The sequence below is a fragment of the Diorhabda carinulata genome, chromosome X (assembly GCF_026250575.1).
Source record: "Diorhabda carinulata isolate Delta chromosome X, icDioCari1.1, whole genome shotgun sequence".
Taxonomy (NCBI): domain Eukaryota; kingdom Metazoa; phylum Arthropoda; class Insecta; order Coleoptera; family Chrysomelidae; genus Diorhabda; species Diorhabda carinulata.
In genome coordinates, this window is record NC_079472.1 from 22645473 (window position 1) to 22661233 (window position 15761).

Genomic DNA, 15761 nt, shown 5'->3' on the forward strand with positions numbered 1-15761 from the left:
GGATTAGATAGAGGAAGGTCTAGGCAACAAAGCGGACCGGGTGAGCTCTGAGCTCCGAGCTTGTGGAGCGATTGGACGCTTTGATTGAGACGAAATTAGGATGGTAAACACAATCGAGCAGCATTTCACGATCAACTTTTACGAGAGACCTCCAACGGAGACTTTTCGAAATCCCAGTGGGACAGTTAGCAGAAGATGTTCCGGAATGGTTGGGAAAAGGTCGAACACACTCCGAATTCCTGCTACCTGGACAGTTACTGCTAAGTTTCACGTTAAAGTACTACGAAGATAAAAACGGTATCATACCCTGAGCGACTTATATCCACGACTAGAGTAGTTAGGACGAGGTCGCTAAATGACATTCCCGTTGAAACCTTCCAGGTAGCCTATACCGCGTGGAAATCTCGATGGCAAAAATATATTGATGCAGGAGAATGCATTATTTGTACCATTCCGATCAATAAATTTTTAAATCCGTTTTTAGTTTCCGTGCGTTCACCATTAAAAATATAACTTTAAGATGACAATGTCAGATTTGACATATTTACATCTGTGTTGCCATATTTCATAACTCAAGTAGCAACCCTCGTGGTGCACAATTTTCTCAATGTTTACGATCTAGGAACATAAATTGTGATGATCATAACAAATAACCAATAAAAGTTTAATTGCTAAGAAAACAAAGTGAAAAAATATTAAAATTATTTTTTTTGGTATATTTAGTACCTTCCGCGTATTTAAACATTGGAACGTAAAAAATGTTGATTAATGATTGTTCTGTATTCGAAATCTTCGCAGAATTCGTTGATGCAGTATGAATACCGGTTCATTAGATTTATTACTAAAAAATTTAGAGAAAATGAGTCGCCGAAATAAATAAATAATTTGGATCTTGCCGTATCAGGGAATCCGAAAGATCGTTCGACATACAAGAAAATTTGATTTTCCAAATGAGCAAGTGTTCAATATTATATAAAATACTCAAGAAAAATTGAGAGAAAAATATCTTTTTCTAAGAATTTGTGGGTTTATGGTATTAAGTTCAAAATAAAAAAAAAATTGTGTATTTTGAATTTTCCACAGAAAAGCCTTTTAATTAGAGAATGGTTAGGTTAGTTTAGGTTAGAAGACTATGACTATAATGCGGCATTGATGAAAAAGTATTAACTCTTTGTTACTCTGTTGTTACCTCTTTTATAATTTTTCTTTTTTTATGTGGGGATTGAAAATACCGTCTTTATACCTGAAAATGTGCACTCGATGCACCTTCCTATATTATCTGTGCGCTAGAACCACCGTGCGCTCGATACATGCAATCCAAAAAAAATTACTTATTGTGTTAGTTTATGAGAACGGGGGATGTAAAATTTGTTAAATGAATTACCTAACTAATTACGATTTCACAATGGTCATTTTCAAAATTTCAAAAATTGTAACTGTTCGTAAAATCGGTGACTTGGTTTTATGCTGTGTAAATAATTTGTTATGTACTTGACAATGTTTATTTTTTAGTTAACACTTCTTTTATTATCTTCAAACTTTTCAAATTTTGTTGTTTTCATATGAATTTATACATTTTTTAAATATAAGTTTACGTATACCTATTTGACAGTGGCATACTTCAATTTTCCTCAATAGAAATATTTACTACCGCCCGATGTGAGATCTACTTCGAAAAGTTGATCTGACAATTCTACGATTTGTTAATGTACCTTCCAAAAGGACAACGATTGATAATCGTTCATACTGGAGGTCAAATTTTTTCATTTAAATAATTCAGGTACCAAAACAGATTATCATCCCGAAATAGAGTCAGTCAATAACGACAAATAGCTACGACAAAAACTGACATCAAATCTACCTGGTAACTTCGTAATCGTTTGCGACAATAAATCTTATCGTTCCCTGCAGGTTAATCCAGTCACAAATAGTAATTCACTAAATATTGAAATGATGGCGAATAGAAAAAATATTGTTTTCAATTTGAACAGCTTACGAGGTAATTGAATTACATAAAAATAGTTATATAAGTATCAATTTGTTGAACTCATACGAGAACATAGTTTCATTATATTGAGTTTACCCTCAAATTAACCGGATTTAAATCCGATAGAATTTATAGGGTATCGTTGAGGAAAACATAAGGCATCTAAATGTAACTTAAATAAATTGGAAAATTTTTAAAAATTGGTTGAATTTGAGTTTTCTATCTCAATATGAATATTTCAATCGAGAAACTACACAAAGAGAATATTTAATTTCCAAATAAGGGAGTAATACATTAAAGCGTTATGCATTTCTTCCAGGTTTCCTTGTTATAAATTTTAACCAAGGTGCTCGCTCCAATCTTATATCTGCATGTATCAAGTTCTCGAAATATAAGCCTTATCCGTAAATGAAAATTAAGATATCTCTTATAATCGGCAAAAAGGCATCATAAGATCTTGATATGTGCGTGCCTCGAAACATATTACTTTCAATATTTCCTTTGAGGAGATAGTACAAACAAAAATTCTGGTGGCGGACCTGCGCAATACTAATAACTAATAAAACACTTATCAAACAAAATAAATGTAAGTGGTTTACTAATTTTTTAGTACTTACCCCTATTTCTATATCTGTGTGTGGTACAGCACCATTCGTTGTGGACTTGATATCCGCATCGCCAATTTTGACTACTCTTCCTTCACCTTCTCCAATAGCTTCGGCCTCACCTTTTGTTGGAGAATTTGTGATATCTACTGATCTCTTTGACTGTTTCGCACCCATTTTGTGAGACAATTACTTAATAATTACTGAAACAATTAGAAATACATTGTTATATAGTTGATCATAATATGGTTTATAGAAAATAAGAGTTTTTCTTCCAATTATATATTTGTTTCCTTCCCAGACGCGTCGACGCGTATTTCTATTTGAAATATCCAAAAGATTTATTTTATTCAATACAAATTTTAGGTCTCTTGGTTTACGTTGTTAACGTAAAGTCGAATAAATTGGCAACTACGCATTTATCAGCTCTTGCTATAGCAACGGTTTCACATGGTCGAAAGATACGAAGACTTGTATGCTTCGAAAATGTCTCGACTATTAAATAAAAATATGCACTCATATATCTCCAGCGACATTTATTACAGAATATTTAAAATTTTTGCCAAAACGCATCCGTTTAACGTAGAAGAAATTATTCTCTGCGGCAAAGAAAGATGATAAAAATAAAATTAGCTAGAAATAGACATGTCTTAATGTTTACTTGCATTTAAACATGTTAGGAGGGTTTATAATTGTATGTATAAAACCATAAAAAACATACAGAACGGACATTTTAGGATACCTTCAGATAGTATACACTTGTATATTGTCCTAGAAAACTCAACCGTTAAGAAGTAGTTGGCTAAGTTGAAACTAGGCGAAATGAGCAGCGAGGATGATGAACGCAGTTGGAGGTTCCAAATAGATGAAGACATTAAATAAGTTCACAAAATAATTTTGGATAACTGCGAAGTGAAACTGATTGAGATAGCTGGGTCACTAAAGAAATTAGGCACGCGTGTTGAACATGAACTTTTGCGATGTTTTTGTCGATGACAAGTCATAGCGTTAAACGTCCTCGGTACAAATTTCGTTTCAATTTAGCACACCACTTCTCAAAGGTTGATTTTTGTTTGTCCGAATATTGTTTATGCAGCCAAGTCTTGACTTTAATAGTACATATTTTTTTGCCAAATACAGGGTAGCGCAATAGAACGTGCTTATTGCATCATCTCTTTTCGCGAGGTAAACGATGCGTGGCGGGGGTAACCTAGCGTGGTTGGATAGTTGCACTCGTGGAGTTTTAGTAGCCATGAGTCATTTCGATGAAAAGCGTCGCGCTGTTTGTATTCGCACGTTTTACGAGAACGGTCGTTCATGCGTCTTAACCAGGCGACTGTATCGATCAGAATATGGGTTAAGACACATCAATGAAGCTCCGAGTGCAAATTTAATTAAAATCAATGAATTAAGCAGCGTTTTGAAGAGACCAGTTCAGAACGTCTAGTACCATAGACAAGATTGTTAGGGTGAAGGAGTCAGTACGAGAAAATTCGCATGTATCTACTTGGAAGCGATTGGCGGATTTAAACTCGTCGCAACTAAGTTTATAGCGAATTTTGAATTTGAATCTTTAGTCCTAATGAGTTCCAGTTAACACAAGAATTAAAAGATACCGACTTTGAAGCAAAATTGTTGTTTTTGGACCAAAAAAATCCAAAAATGAAACATCAAAAACCACTGAATAGTCCGAAAGTAACGGTAGGAGCAGCAAGCAAAGGAATTATTGGCCCTTTCTTCTTTGAAGATTCACGAGGACGAAACATCACCGTTAACACCGACCGCTATGTTACGATGTTTGAGGGATATTTGACTCCAGAACTTACAAGATCAAGAATAGCGAATACGAGAACTTGGTTCCAACAAAACGGAGCTGGTTGTCGCACACCAAATGACTCTATGGCGGCTCTATGATGTTCCCTGCAAGAATATTTTCCAAAAGAGATGATATCCCTTGGCCTCCACATAGCCCTGACTTGACGCCTCTTTATTTTTTTTTGCGGAGACACCTCAAACTTAAAATCTACATGAACAATCCGTTGAACATCAGTCAGCTAAAGAAAATATCCTCCAGGAAGTGGCTTAATTACCTAATCATCATATCTTTTATTTCAACAATTCCTTATGTATTTATTTTGTTCAGCCAATACTTAATAAATGCACGTTCTATTGCGCCACCATGTACAATGTCTTATTAATACAAGAAATTCCTTTTTATTTATTTTTTCAAACTAAAGTTGATTCGGTTAAAACGCAATATCTCGGAATTTAATTGTACTACAGGTGTCCAATTTATACACGTATCTTAAAGGTTAGGGCTAACTGGAAATTATATGGATTTGATACTAATATCTATATGTTAGCCTCTGAACTTTTCAGCCCACCCAATAACGGTTAGCGCGCGAATTATTTTATTAGGTCTATCAAGTTTTCATGCCAATAATTACAATATTGATCCTTTGTAAAATTAATTGAGGTTTTTTAACACAATTTAAAACAATCAGAACAATAGTTGTGACATCTATGGTTTTCATTTCGTTAGCATAAATTTTTTGCTTTGTGTATTGTCTTGTCAATTATACTAACTGGATGTGTAATTTTTTCATAATATTTTAATGAGTTAAATGGTTTCTTTATTATAACAATTCTCAACAGCTACATTTCTAAAGAATTATCATCGTTAGATTGGTCAATTCATTTAGAAATATTTTAGACCATAAACAACAGTTAAGTTGGAAGACACTGACCTTTTATCAAGATATGGTATTTTTCCATAGACGTAATTGAACATGCGCTCTATGAATATAAAATTATTTAAAATATTCATTAATCACTGCTGTCAGATGCTTCCTCGAATTAGCTTTTATATTGTTTTTCTAACAAAAATCATCGGTTGTTAAATTTTACCATGTAAATTACGAAAAAATTTCAATTCAGTTATACAAATTTTAAAAAATGTCTTTTTCTGTACCAGATTCGAACCCAGGACCTGCAGTTGGAAGGCGTGGTCCATCTACACTGAGACATGATTATCGTGGATGCTGTGTAGTAAACTAAAAGTAAACCTTTAAAAAATGAAAATAGTCTTGTTTTTTTGAGCTTAAATTTGGGTTTATTAAGTAACGTACAAATTCGTCCTGGAATATATCAATGAATCAACTTTTGTTACCTAAACAATGAGGGAAACGAAGATAACGCAAGAGTTATAACTAATGAAGATATCATTTTTACCACTGAATAGGACTTTGCATGTCGTATATTTGTTTCTAACATGCCATGTTTTGCGAAACAAATTATAAATCGAAGTAGCTTTTGAAATACTGAATACACTGTTTACACCACCACTACATCAACATTCACGACGCGCTTTTAGATAACCAAGTTATCGTCTTCAGAGACTAAAGGTAAACTTAAACCTAATGACTTGATTTCATGTTTTATACTAAATTTTCCCATCAATAAACCTTCTCCCGCGAAAATTAAATCCAGCGGGAAAAATATTTAGCAGGGTGGGTTTTAAATTGGTTTATAAATCCAACTTGGAAAAGAGGTATATATGAAATTAGCTGTGGTGATTGTGACGGAAAGTGTATTGGGCATACTAAGAGATTCGTTATTGTCCGGTTTAAAGGGCACATAGCTCATTTGAAATAAGGACGGAGCGGAAAATCAGGTATTGTCAATCCACGCTGCCAGTCACAATAATGACATAAATATTAATAATGTAAAATTGTTAAAACATGTATCCAATATAAAATTGTTGGATGCATTTGGAAGGCTTGAAATTGTTAGATGTGATATTAACATAAATAGGGACAAAGGGCTAATTCCTTACAGCCCACTCTATAGTTTAGTAGTCAAAGAATGAATGTGAAGAACCCTGAGTTTTCTTCCACTGGAATTAATTTTCATGAAAGGAGGTTTATTGGTGAGAAAATTTAGTATAAAACAGGTAAGTCAAGTCATTAGGTTTTACTTTACCTTCAGTCTCTGAAGACGATAACTTGGTTATCGAAACGCGCGACAGACAATGTAATTGCGAGTGTTGGTGTATTCAATATGAATACAGGTTCCAGAAATTCCAACTTACATTTTGAAACATAATAAATTTGACTCGAACTTGTGAACATTATTGTTTGTGTGCTTATATTCCTCAGTGTATAGATATTTTGTGTTGGATAGTGTTGAACCAATTGAAAATGGAAATATAGAGAATGAAATTACTTTTCTTTAATTCTACGAGCAATTAGAGAAGCTGATGAAGTTGTCTCATTAAATTTATTATCGGAATAGTAAGGAAAATATATAATATTGTCTATAAATATTTGTTGAACTGGAAAAAGGAATTTTTATTAAATATAAATAAATACAATCATCCTGTAAGATTACGTAAGATACGTAATACTTGATAAGCTAGATACATAGATTTTTGTGTAAATAGTGATGTCCTCAAATCAACGAATCGTTTGAAAAGGACCCATACCTAGCTGTCTAAAAACAGCTATAATTGCACTCCTGTACAAAAGTGGTGAGAAAAATGATACTAATAACCGTAAGTATCGTTCTATTGCATTAATACCAATCCTTTCGAAGATAATTGAAAGACTAATGAGAAACCGTCTATTACCCTTTCTTTTCAAACATCAAATCTTGATAGCACAACAATTTGGTTTCCTATCTAATAAATGCACTAATGACGCCATTTCTCAATGAAATATATACCTCACTTAACAATAAATTTTGTACGTCTTCGGTTTTTGTGATTTCGCTAAGGCCTTCGATTGTTTTGATAATGAAATTCTGAGTATTATGACATCCGAGGTGTTCCCTTAAAATGGTTTGTATCTTACCTCGAATGTCGAAAATAAGTGATGCTAATGGTGAAGTTTCAAGTAAATTGCCAACTAGCAGTGGTGTACCTCAGGGTTCAGTTCTTTTTTTGGTATTCATTAATGATGTCACAGACTTACGAATTAATGGCAAATTCACTTTATTCGCAGATGACACTAGAGTAACCTGGAGTGGTCCAGATGACAAGCTTTAGATTCTACTATAGGCAAAGATCTCATTGCTATCAAGTCCTGGTCTGACGCGAATGGTCTCTGTTTAAACACTGAGAAAACTTTAGTTTTATCCTATAAAGGTGCTTTACCAGCTTTAAAAATCAACAATGACTTAATAGGATCTCAAAATTCGTTTCTTGAACAGCTCGATTCGCGTATTGCTGTAACAACTTACTACTCGTTGTTCGAATCGCATTTTCGCTATGGTTTACGTTTCTGGGGGTCTTATAGTTTACACCTCTTCGAATCTATCTTCAAATTACAGAAAAGAGCTATTCGTTTTGTTTATGCTTTCAGTAGTAGAGCGCAATGCGAATTCTATTCTATAGAACACACAATTCTCCTCTCATTTTAGAATCTGTTTGTTTGGTTCGCAAACACTTTCACAACTCAACTGAGAGACTCATTCATGCTATCTTACTAGAAGAAATAATTTGGACATTTACTTATGTACACCCACTTCTGATCTGGTAAAAAATTCCATCATCTTCAGCGCCAAAAAATTTATCAATTAGCTACCTTCGGAATTAAAAATACATTTAATAAGTTCCGAAGATTGACAAATACATTTCTGCTTGAAAGACCTTATCATTCTGTGGCAGAATTCTACAAGTACAGTAGACTTACAGTAGACATTTCATATTTTTATATTATCTAATATAAAATTGTGTCGCTTTGTCATTAAAATTGTAAAATTTTCTAATGGCAATAAAGCTTTTCTCTATTATTATTCACTCGGTGATTTATTCCACTTGCTAGCGATTTGGTAGGAAACTTCACTACGTGATTAATAACCTTCATTATACACTCGTGAATAATATACTATTATCTACCTCTATCAGGTAAGCATCATTTTGTTTAACCAAACCTTAATTGTGCATTTCATGAATTTCTATCTCGAGTCATGTTAGTTTCGCATAGAATGTGATGAATACTACGAGTAGTATGAGTGCTTTTGATGAAGTCGAAATGGCAGTGCAAAAAACCAATTCTTGTTCTGAAAATGTATTACTCATGTATTATCCTGCATTAAACAAGAAGTACAAATTAAAAATGTTTTTATCTTGATAACATTATCCAACCATAACAAAGGAATAATTTTACAAAATAAACATGAATAAAATTATGAATACAAGTATCCACATAGTATCATTAACACCCAAGAAAAGTTGTAATTAAGATCTGATTAGTTGATTGGATATTTATTCCAATTCTATTATGAATTGGTTTAATAATTATGTATGTCACCCTGAAAAAAAGCTTTTTCTTTGAGGATATAATAAACATGTTACCACTTGAGAACAAACGAGTCTCAGATTTAATGTTCTCAAGGAATTGTTGACTATTTTTATTCATACCTAATAAATACGATTAGTAGGACCTTTCGGAAACTAACCCGGACTACGTTCAGTGTTATTCGGAAACTGATCGACGGGGTCCTAGTTATATGGTCTTTCTTACCCTGATACACCAATGGGTAAATGAGATCAGCAGATGGGTTGTTTCGTTTATGTTTTTTTGGAAAATTACCAATTCCTCTTATATCGGCAATGTGTTGAGCGTTAGCCGTCATCTTTTTCATTTTGTACCAATTTTCAGTTTATGACAGGTGCATTTTCAACTTTCAAGTGTTTACATTATAATTCAAAGCGAGTTTATAGAAAAAAATTCATGTAGATCCACTTCATTTTCTTTATCTTCATAAACGAATTCCAACATTTTTTTTTCTAAGAAAGACTACAACTTAACATTTAATTTCACTTTCTCTACGACTACCTAGCACAAATTAAAAGCGGTCTGAAACCTAGAGTCCACTCCAGAATGTGTCGAGTTTAAACGGTATTGAGAGATTACTGAGGCTTGCGGTTTTCTTACTTTTCGGTATTTCAACATCAAAATGGTACTAAACTTGGTTGCAATATTTTGGTAATTCGTTTAATAACAATCATTAAAAATCTAGAATCTATTATGAAACTAAATAAATATAATGGAAAAATAACAGTACATGATTGTTGAATTTTTGAACTTGAAAACTTTCTATAAATAAACGTATGAAGATATTAAACCGGTATTCACACTCGATATTCGTTTAGATTATACTGGCCTATTCTAAATTATGGACCCATTTTTAAAAATTCGTATTTATTATAACTTTTATACCAATGAAAAGAGGAAGTTTCAAAGTTTTCTCTAATGTATGTAAAGTGTTCAATGTGGCCTCCAATTGCTGCACGGCAAACATCTACGCGTCATCTGTGTGTGTGTAGCTCATTACCGCAAAATTCGAGACGCTTCTCTTTGTCATTAGGGTTGAGAGCCTGCACGAGCTCTAAACGGTAGGACTTGTACAGTAAACGGCGTCTCAGACTTTCCATACTGTTGGTTGAGGTATTCCAAGTTCTCTACTAGCTCTATTGGTAGACTTACTTGGGCTGCGAACAAAACTATCTTCTATCCGTCTGACATCATCTTATGTCACACGCGGTCGGCATGTGCCTTTCCTTCCAGTCTCTGTAAATTTATTAAACCAACGAATAATGATTTTCCTGGTTGGTGGTTTAATTCCAAATTCAGCACGAAATACTCACTGCACTACAATTCTTACGAAATCAATAACACAGAACACCTTGTGCTCCACAGTCGCCATCTCACCCACAACTGGCAGTGACAGAAAATGGCGGCCTATTGCCGCGAGAGCTCTAGCGGCCGCTTCTGGAACCATCACCGCCTGCCTACACTTGTAATTAAAACAACTTTGAAACTTCTCCTCTTTATTGGTATAAAACTCATGCATATAGAATTTTTACTGCAATAAATACGAATTTTTAAAAATGGGTCCATCATTTATAATAACCCTATATATAGGAGGTTACACCGCGACCTCTAAAGGTTTATTGTGCCTCTCATCAAAAATGTCTTCGTCTCTTAACTATCCATAGTTTCTGCGTTAATGTCTTTAACTAGAAAATCCGATAGATAATTCTTTTTACCGTTAGGTCCTGGTGGGGCTTGTTTTATTTGGTGCTTCCTGAATCGATCTTGTTCGGTAAGTAGTTGAAGCATATTCCTATTATCATGATATTTCTTTCTTGGAAAAATCCGTCAAAATACTTCTGAATATCTTTCTAGTAAGTGAAGTTTCCTAACTGATCAGTAAAATGCTTTTATAACAAAATTTATTGGCCTCCAGGTTTCCTTCGATTCCGAATGATCAAGAATCCTAACCAGAAGTTTTTATTGATAGTAGTTGTGTTTCTTACGGGATTCTCAAAACAGCTTTTGATCGATAATGTGTGATCTTAATGCATAAGTTTGATTAGAATATATATGGTTCGCTATTGCTTTTCTGACAAGTTTCTTTTCATTCATTTCTATAGATATTTTGATAGCAAATATTTTTGCCTTGGCGCTTGTACACGATTCAAGTGATATCGAGTAAATTCCAATTGCTCCCATCGTGTTTTTTGAATCAATTGTAGTTTAGGTAGTAGAGCCTTTTTCTTAGTATTTCTTTTCACTTAACATCGTAGTAAAATCTGGCATAATTCGTCTAAGATTAATCTCTCATTATTAGTCGCAACTCTATATATTTGACTTCTACAGAGTGATTAATCTATCAATCGGTAAAAACATTTGGAATCTATGATGATCTCCAGATGAATTTATTCATCTAAACTGTGAGTAGCTATTTAAAAATTAAAAGAGAAGTAAGAAAAAATGATTTTAATAATGATAGAGTCTCAATAACAATCAATATCAATTCTTATCTATGCAAACGAGTTGATAAATGATAAAAGCTTAGATTAGAATATAGATTTTAAGAAATGCCAATCGATATGCGCGGTAAGGACAAATGTCTTTAAGATTATGAAGAATGATCACTTTTACCACAAGACTGATAGAATAAGATTGTAATATAAAACTATTATATCAAGTCTTTTGACGACGACATTGGTATTATCATAATAAGAAACATACATCAATACTAACCTTGAAACTTCACTATTTGAAGAATGGTAGAATCTGTTAATCAATTGTAATATTAGGCGCTACACTTAAATTTTCATACTTCGTTCAAGTTCTTGATGATAAGTGTTTAAAATTCTTCGCACAAGAGGAAACGGTTTCAATTCACAAAATCAAAATAAATGATTTCGTGTGACAGTTCAAAATGTCAAATTGATTTTTAATAATAAACAGAGTGCTCAAAATAAGTAGGTAGCAACTAGAATTACAACAACAATATACGATATCAGAGGCAAAGATTCTTGTTAGGAAATGACAGATATTAAAGGCTAGAAAATGTTGAGGTCAAAGTTATGCCAGATTGTGAAAAAGATTTTGTAAAAAAAATACGCTTTAAATCAACTACGATCAAGTATCAAGAAAATATGAATGTTGATGTTATAAAGAAAACGTGTGTGAATTGAATGAAAAAAATTTCAATGTTTGACTAGATATATGGGTAATTTTTGTATATAAAATATTTTTTTATGAAAAGAAAGTTATGAATTTTTTGTTTTCAATTTCGATCCTCCGATTTGTTCAAGTATTTAATCAAAGACAGTTATCAAAAACATAAAGGCTTGTTTTTATAAGTTTCACTTTATAATAAATAATAATATTAGTAGAATTATTAATAACGCAATTCACAAAGAATTGAACTATTGGAAAAAACGTTAAATATTTGACACAAATAACTAGAATTTAAGGTTATTAAAGATGTTTTACTATTACTTTCATGTCCAACTGAATATTTACACTTATTTTAGATAAAAAGTGGAATGAAATTATAGCAGAAAAAAATTTTTAATTAATTAAATACGAGGATACGTGAATAATTACTTTTATTATTCATTTTCAAACTTTATTAAACTAGGACAGATACACCATAGATATTTTTTTCTATATAATCTCCACATTTAGCATTGCACTTGGTACAGCGAACCACAAGCTTCCTATGCCATCCTGGTAGAAAGTTTTCGATTGGTCTTTGCCTCTTCTATACTTACTGTCGTCTAATGTCACATTTATAAAAGTTTAGGTCCGCTTGCAGCCATGCAAGCCTATTGTTTAGGTTCCTTTCCGAAAGCTTAGACTTTTCCTTGATTCTCAAATTCGGATCCTCTCAGTAATTGAGTGGTTCCAGCGGTCCACGTCGTCGGTAATTTTATAGTCTCTTAGTCCTCTATGCCTATCAATAGGAGCTTTACTACCGTTTCAGAAGCCAGCTCAATATATAAAACAAACTAGTACTAATTATTAAGATTAAATTCGAATAAAGGCAGTGACGATATGGAGTAGAGATTTGAAATAGAGCCAGAAGAGAAATTGATTGAGAAACTAAGTGAATTACAAAAGCTAAACCCGAACAAAATCGAATAAATCTTATAAAGGCTGTTTCCAGTAAATTAAGTCGTTTCACTTTCAAGTAACAAAAAAAAAGAAACGAATATGTACAAAACGACGAATTGAATTGAAACGGAATTACAAATGTCTTACTCTTTTCACTTTTGTTAATAAATATTCATCTTCACACTCAAAATTTCATCATCAATATATTTGCACCAAACCCGAATAGAAATTCCAATTTATGATGTTATTACTAAATAGTACAATGTACAACAAGTGAGAAAATTTACCTAATCATCTTAAACAAAGTTTTCCCCAAATCAAATGAGAGGAATATCATTTTCTCACATAGACGTACACTAAAAATTTTAATTCACAGTTATATTTGCATAGTTTTGGAAAGTAATTCCTGGTAGATTGTTTCGCTTCAAAACATTTTCGGTAAATGAAATATTAGCAGAGGTCGAAGTTGAAATTGAAACGTCCTGGGCATCCACAGCATTGTTGTATTCAGGTTCTAGTGGCGCTGGAGGCTGAATCCATTCTAAGTACTCCTCATGATTATGAGAAAATTGACTAAATTTCCAGCTCCCATGGCGTTTTATAGTTAAAAGATTTGTTCTGCAATAACTAAAAATTAAATAAAGGCAAAAATTTTACTATATTTTTGGGAGCGGTGTCGAAATTTATTCTTATTCTTCTTATTTCCATGAACTGTTTTGTATATTTATCATTTTGATAATAAAAAAATCAGGTGACATCCGTGTTTGGTCGAAGCTTCACAATTTTTTTATGAATGTGGTAGAATTTCTAGAAACTCACATCGGTATACCACTGTAAGGACAATAGCTGAAGCAGCCTAAAATTACCTTTATAAAAAAACTTTCATCAGGTTTGTCCTCTTCTTTTGAATTTCTTCAAGAATTTCTACAGTCTATTCAGCTCTCGGCGTTGAGATCTTTCACTCTTTATCTCCATTTTTTACTTCATTTTGCCAGTTCATAAGTCCGACTATTCTCAAATCCCTTCAACTTCCTCAAACCATTTTTTCCTTTTGCTCTTTCCCCATTTTTTCCTCAATTTAGACCTCGATTTATCCATCTATCTTCTGTCATTTCACCTATATGACCCAACCATCTCGTTCTATGCGCATTTATGATATGGGTTGTATTTGGATACAATCTTAACAATCCTCTATTTTTCTTTTGTACAATTCAACTCCACCGTAAATCTTTCTGAACATTTTAGGATTCCATATTACCAAATTATTTTGCTCATTTCAGTTTCTTGTCCAGGTTTTATATGCGTACGTAACTAATTGTCTTAATATGTTAGCTGTTCGTGATAAATCTTTTGATTTAAGCATTCTCCATACATTCATACTGCTTTATGCCTTTTGCTATTCTATTTTCCCTTCATTCCTCTCCTTTATTTGTGATTGTGCCTTCCTAATATTCGATTTTTTATTCAGTAGCTATTATTTCTACTACAATTTATCGTTATATCGGTTTCCTCGTTATCTTCAATTATTGGCATTATAATATTTTTCTTCCTTTCAAAATAAATTAACACGATATTTTCAGAAAAAGTATTCGCCTCAGTTATTCATTCTGCAGTCTACAAAAATACTAGAAGCTTTATATATTTTTGTTTCAGTTTGCTTGGTAGCAGATTACAAACATCGAATGCTTTGTGAATAATATCTGGAGGTGTATTTTCAAATTCTAAATAATTATATTCCATTATAATCAATATTTAACAAATATAAACTATTTTAACATAATAAACAACAATGGAATATTCCCGTTTGATAAGTTGACATTAATAATAATTGAATGTCATTTGAAAAGCAATTCATGTCAATTTTTAGTGGAAACTGAGCTAGACATATTAAACCATCGGTGAAGACAAATCCAATACGCATAAAAAACTCACTAAAAATGGTGCTGCTGAATTTCAAATTATCCATTTCGAGGAGAAGAAGACTTTTGACTTGACAAAACCGAAAACTCGTGTACCAGAGGTTTTAAAAATAAATGCCTACATGTCAATATCAATAAAATCAATGACTTAAAGAAAATCGAAGTTTATATTTGATTTGATTTCCGGAGATTTCACTATTTTGCATATAAGGTGTTCTCAAATGAACCATTCAGTACAATGTTATGGTCTTGTTGTTATAGAAACCCCTGCGAAGGCCTAAGTAACATGGAAATCGTGCCTTATCAATTTGACATATAATAATTCATGATTGACTGCATGAGAAATAATATTTGAACATATGGAAGCGATGAAAAAGGTGGAACATTTCATATCACCTGAAGAAAACATTCTTTGTTTATAAAAATAAACTTGATCTGTGTACTTTTTGCTTTCGGTCTATGTCATGTATGTTTATTGTGTGTAATAAATCGTTCTCACGATAATTTATAATTTGAAAATTTATTTAATCTAATAAGACACCGCGGCGTCATAGCAAAAACACTTTGTCGTTCAATTGACAGTACGACAATACATCAATTTAACGATACGTTTGGCACAATATAAAAAAATGAAACACCCCTATGAATCTATTATTTAATTGAGGATGATTATTAGGTATTTTCACCGCCCCTATGGCATAGAATTTTTGTATGTAATGAAGAGCTTTATGGCTACAGGCATTTCCAATAACTACCATAATGATAATAATTGTATCTCGCTATAAATTACTGTCCGTTTATACATTTATGTAAGAAACTTCTCATTAACTAA

General features: G+C 32.6%; 1 protein-coding gene across 4 annotated transcripts in view; it reads right to left on the reverse strand.

Moving 5' to 3' along the window:
* The window catches only part of LOC130902757 (cell surface glycoprotein 1-like), a 168481-nt gene that overhangs the window by 94317 nt on the left and 58403 nt on the right, over positions 1–15761 (reverse strand). For 3 of the 4 annotated variants that reach the window (XM_057815033.1, XM_057815031.1, XM_057815032.1), the window contains one exon: positions 2605–2795. In XM_057815033.1, coding sequence (XP_057671016.1) covers positions 2605–2769 — 165 coding nt within the window. In that variant the 5' untranslated portion in view covers positions 2770–2795. Of the gene's footprint in view, positions 1–2604; positions 2796–11645; positions 11828–15761 lie in introns of those variants that run through there. The other variant, XM_057815034.1, reaches the window with a different exon arrangement.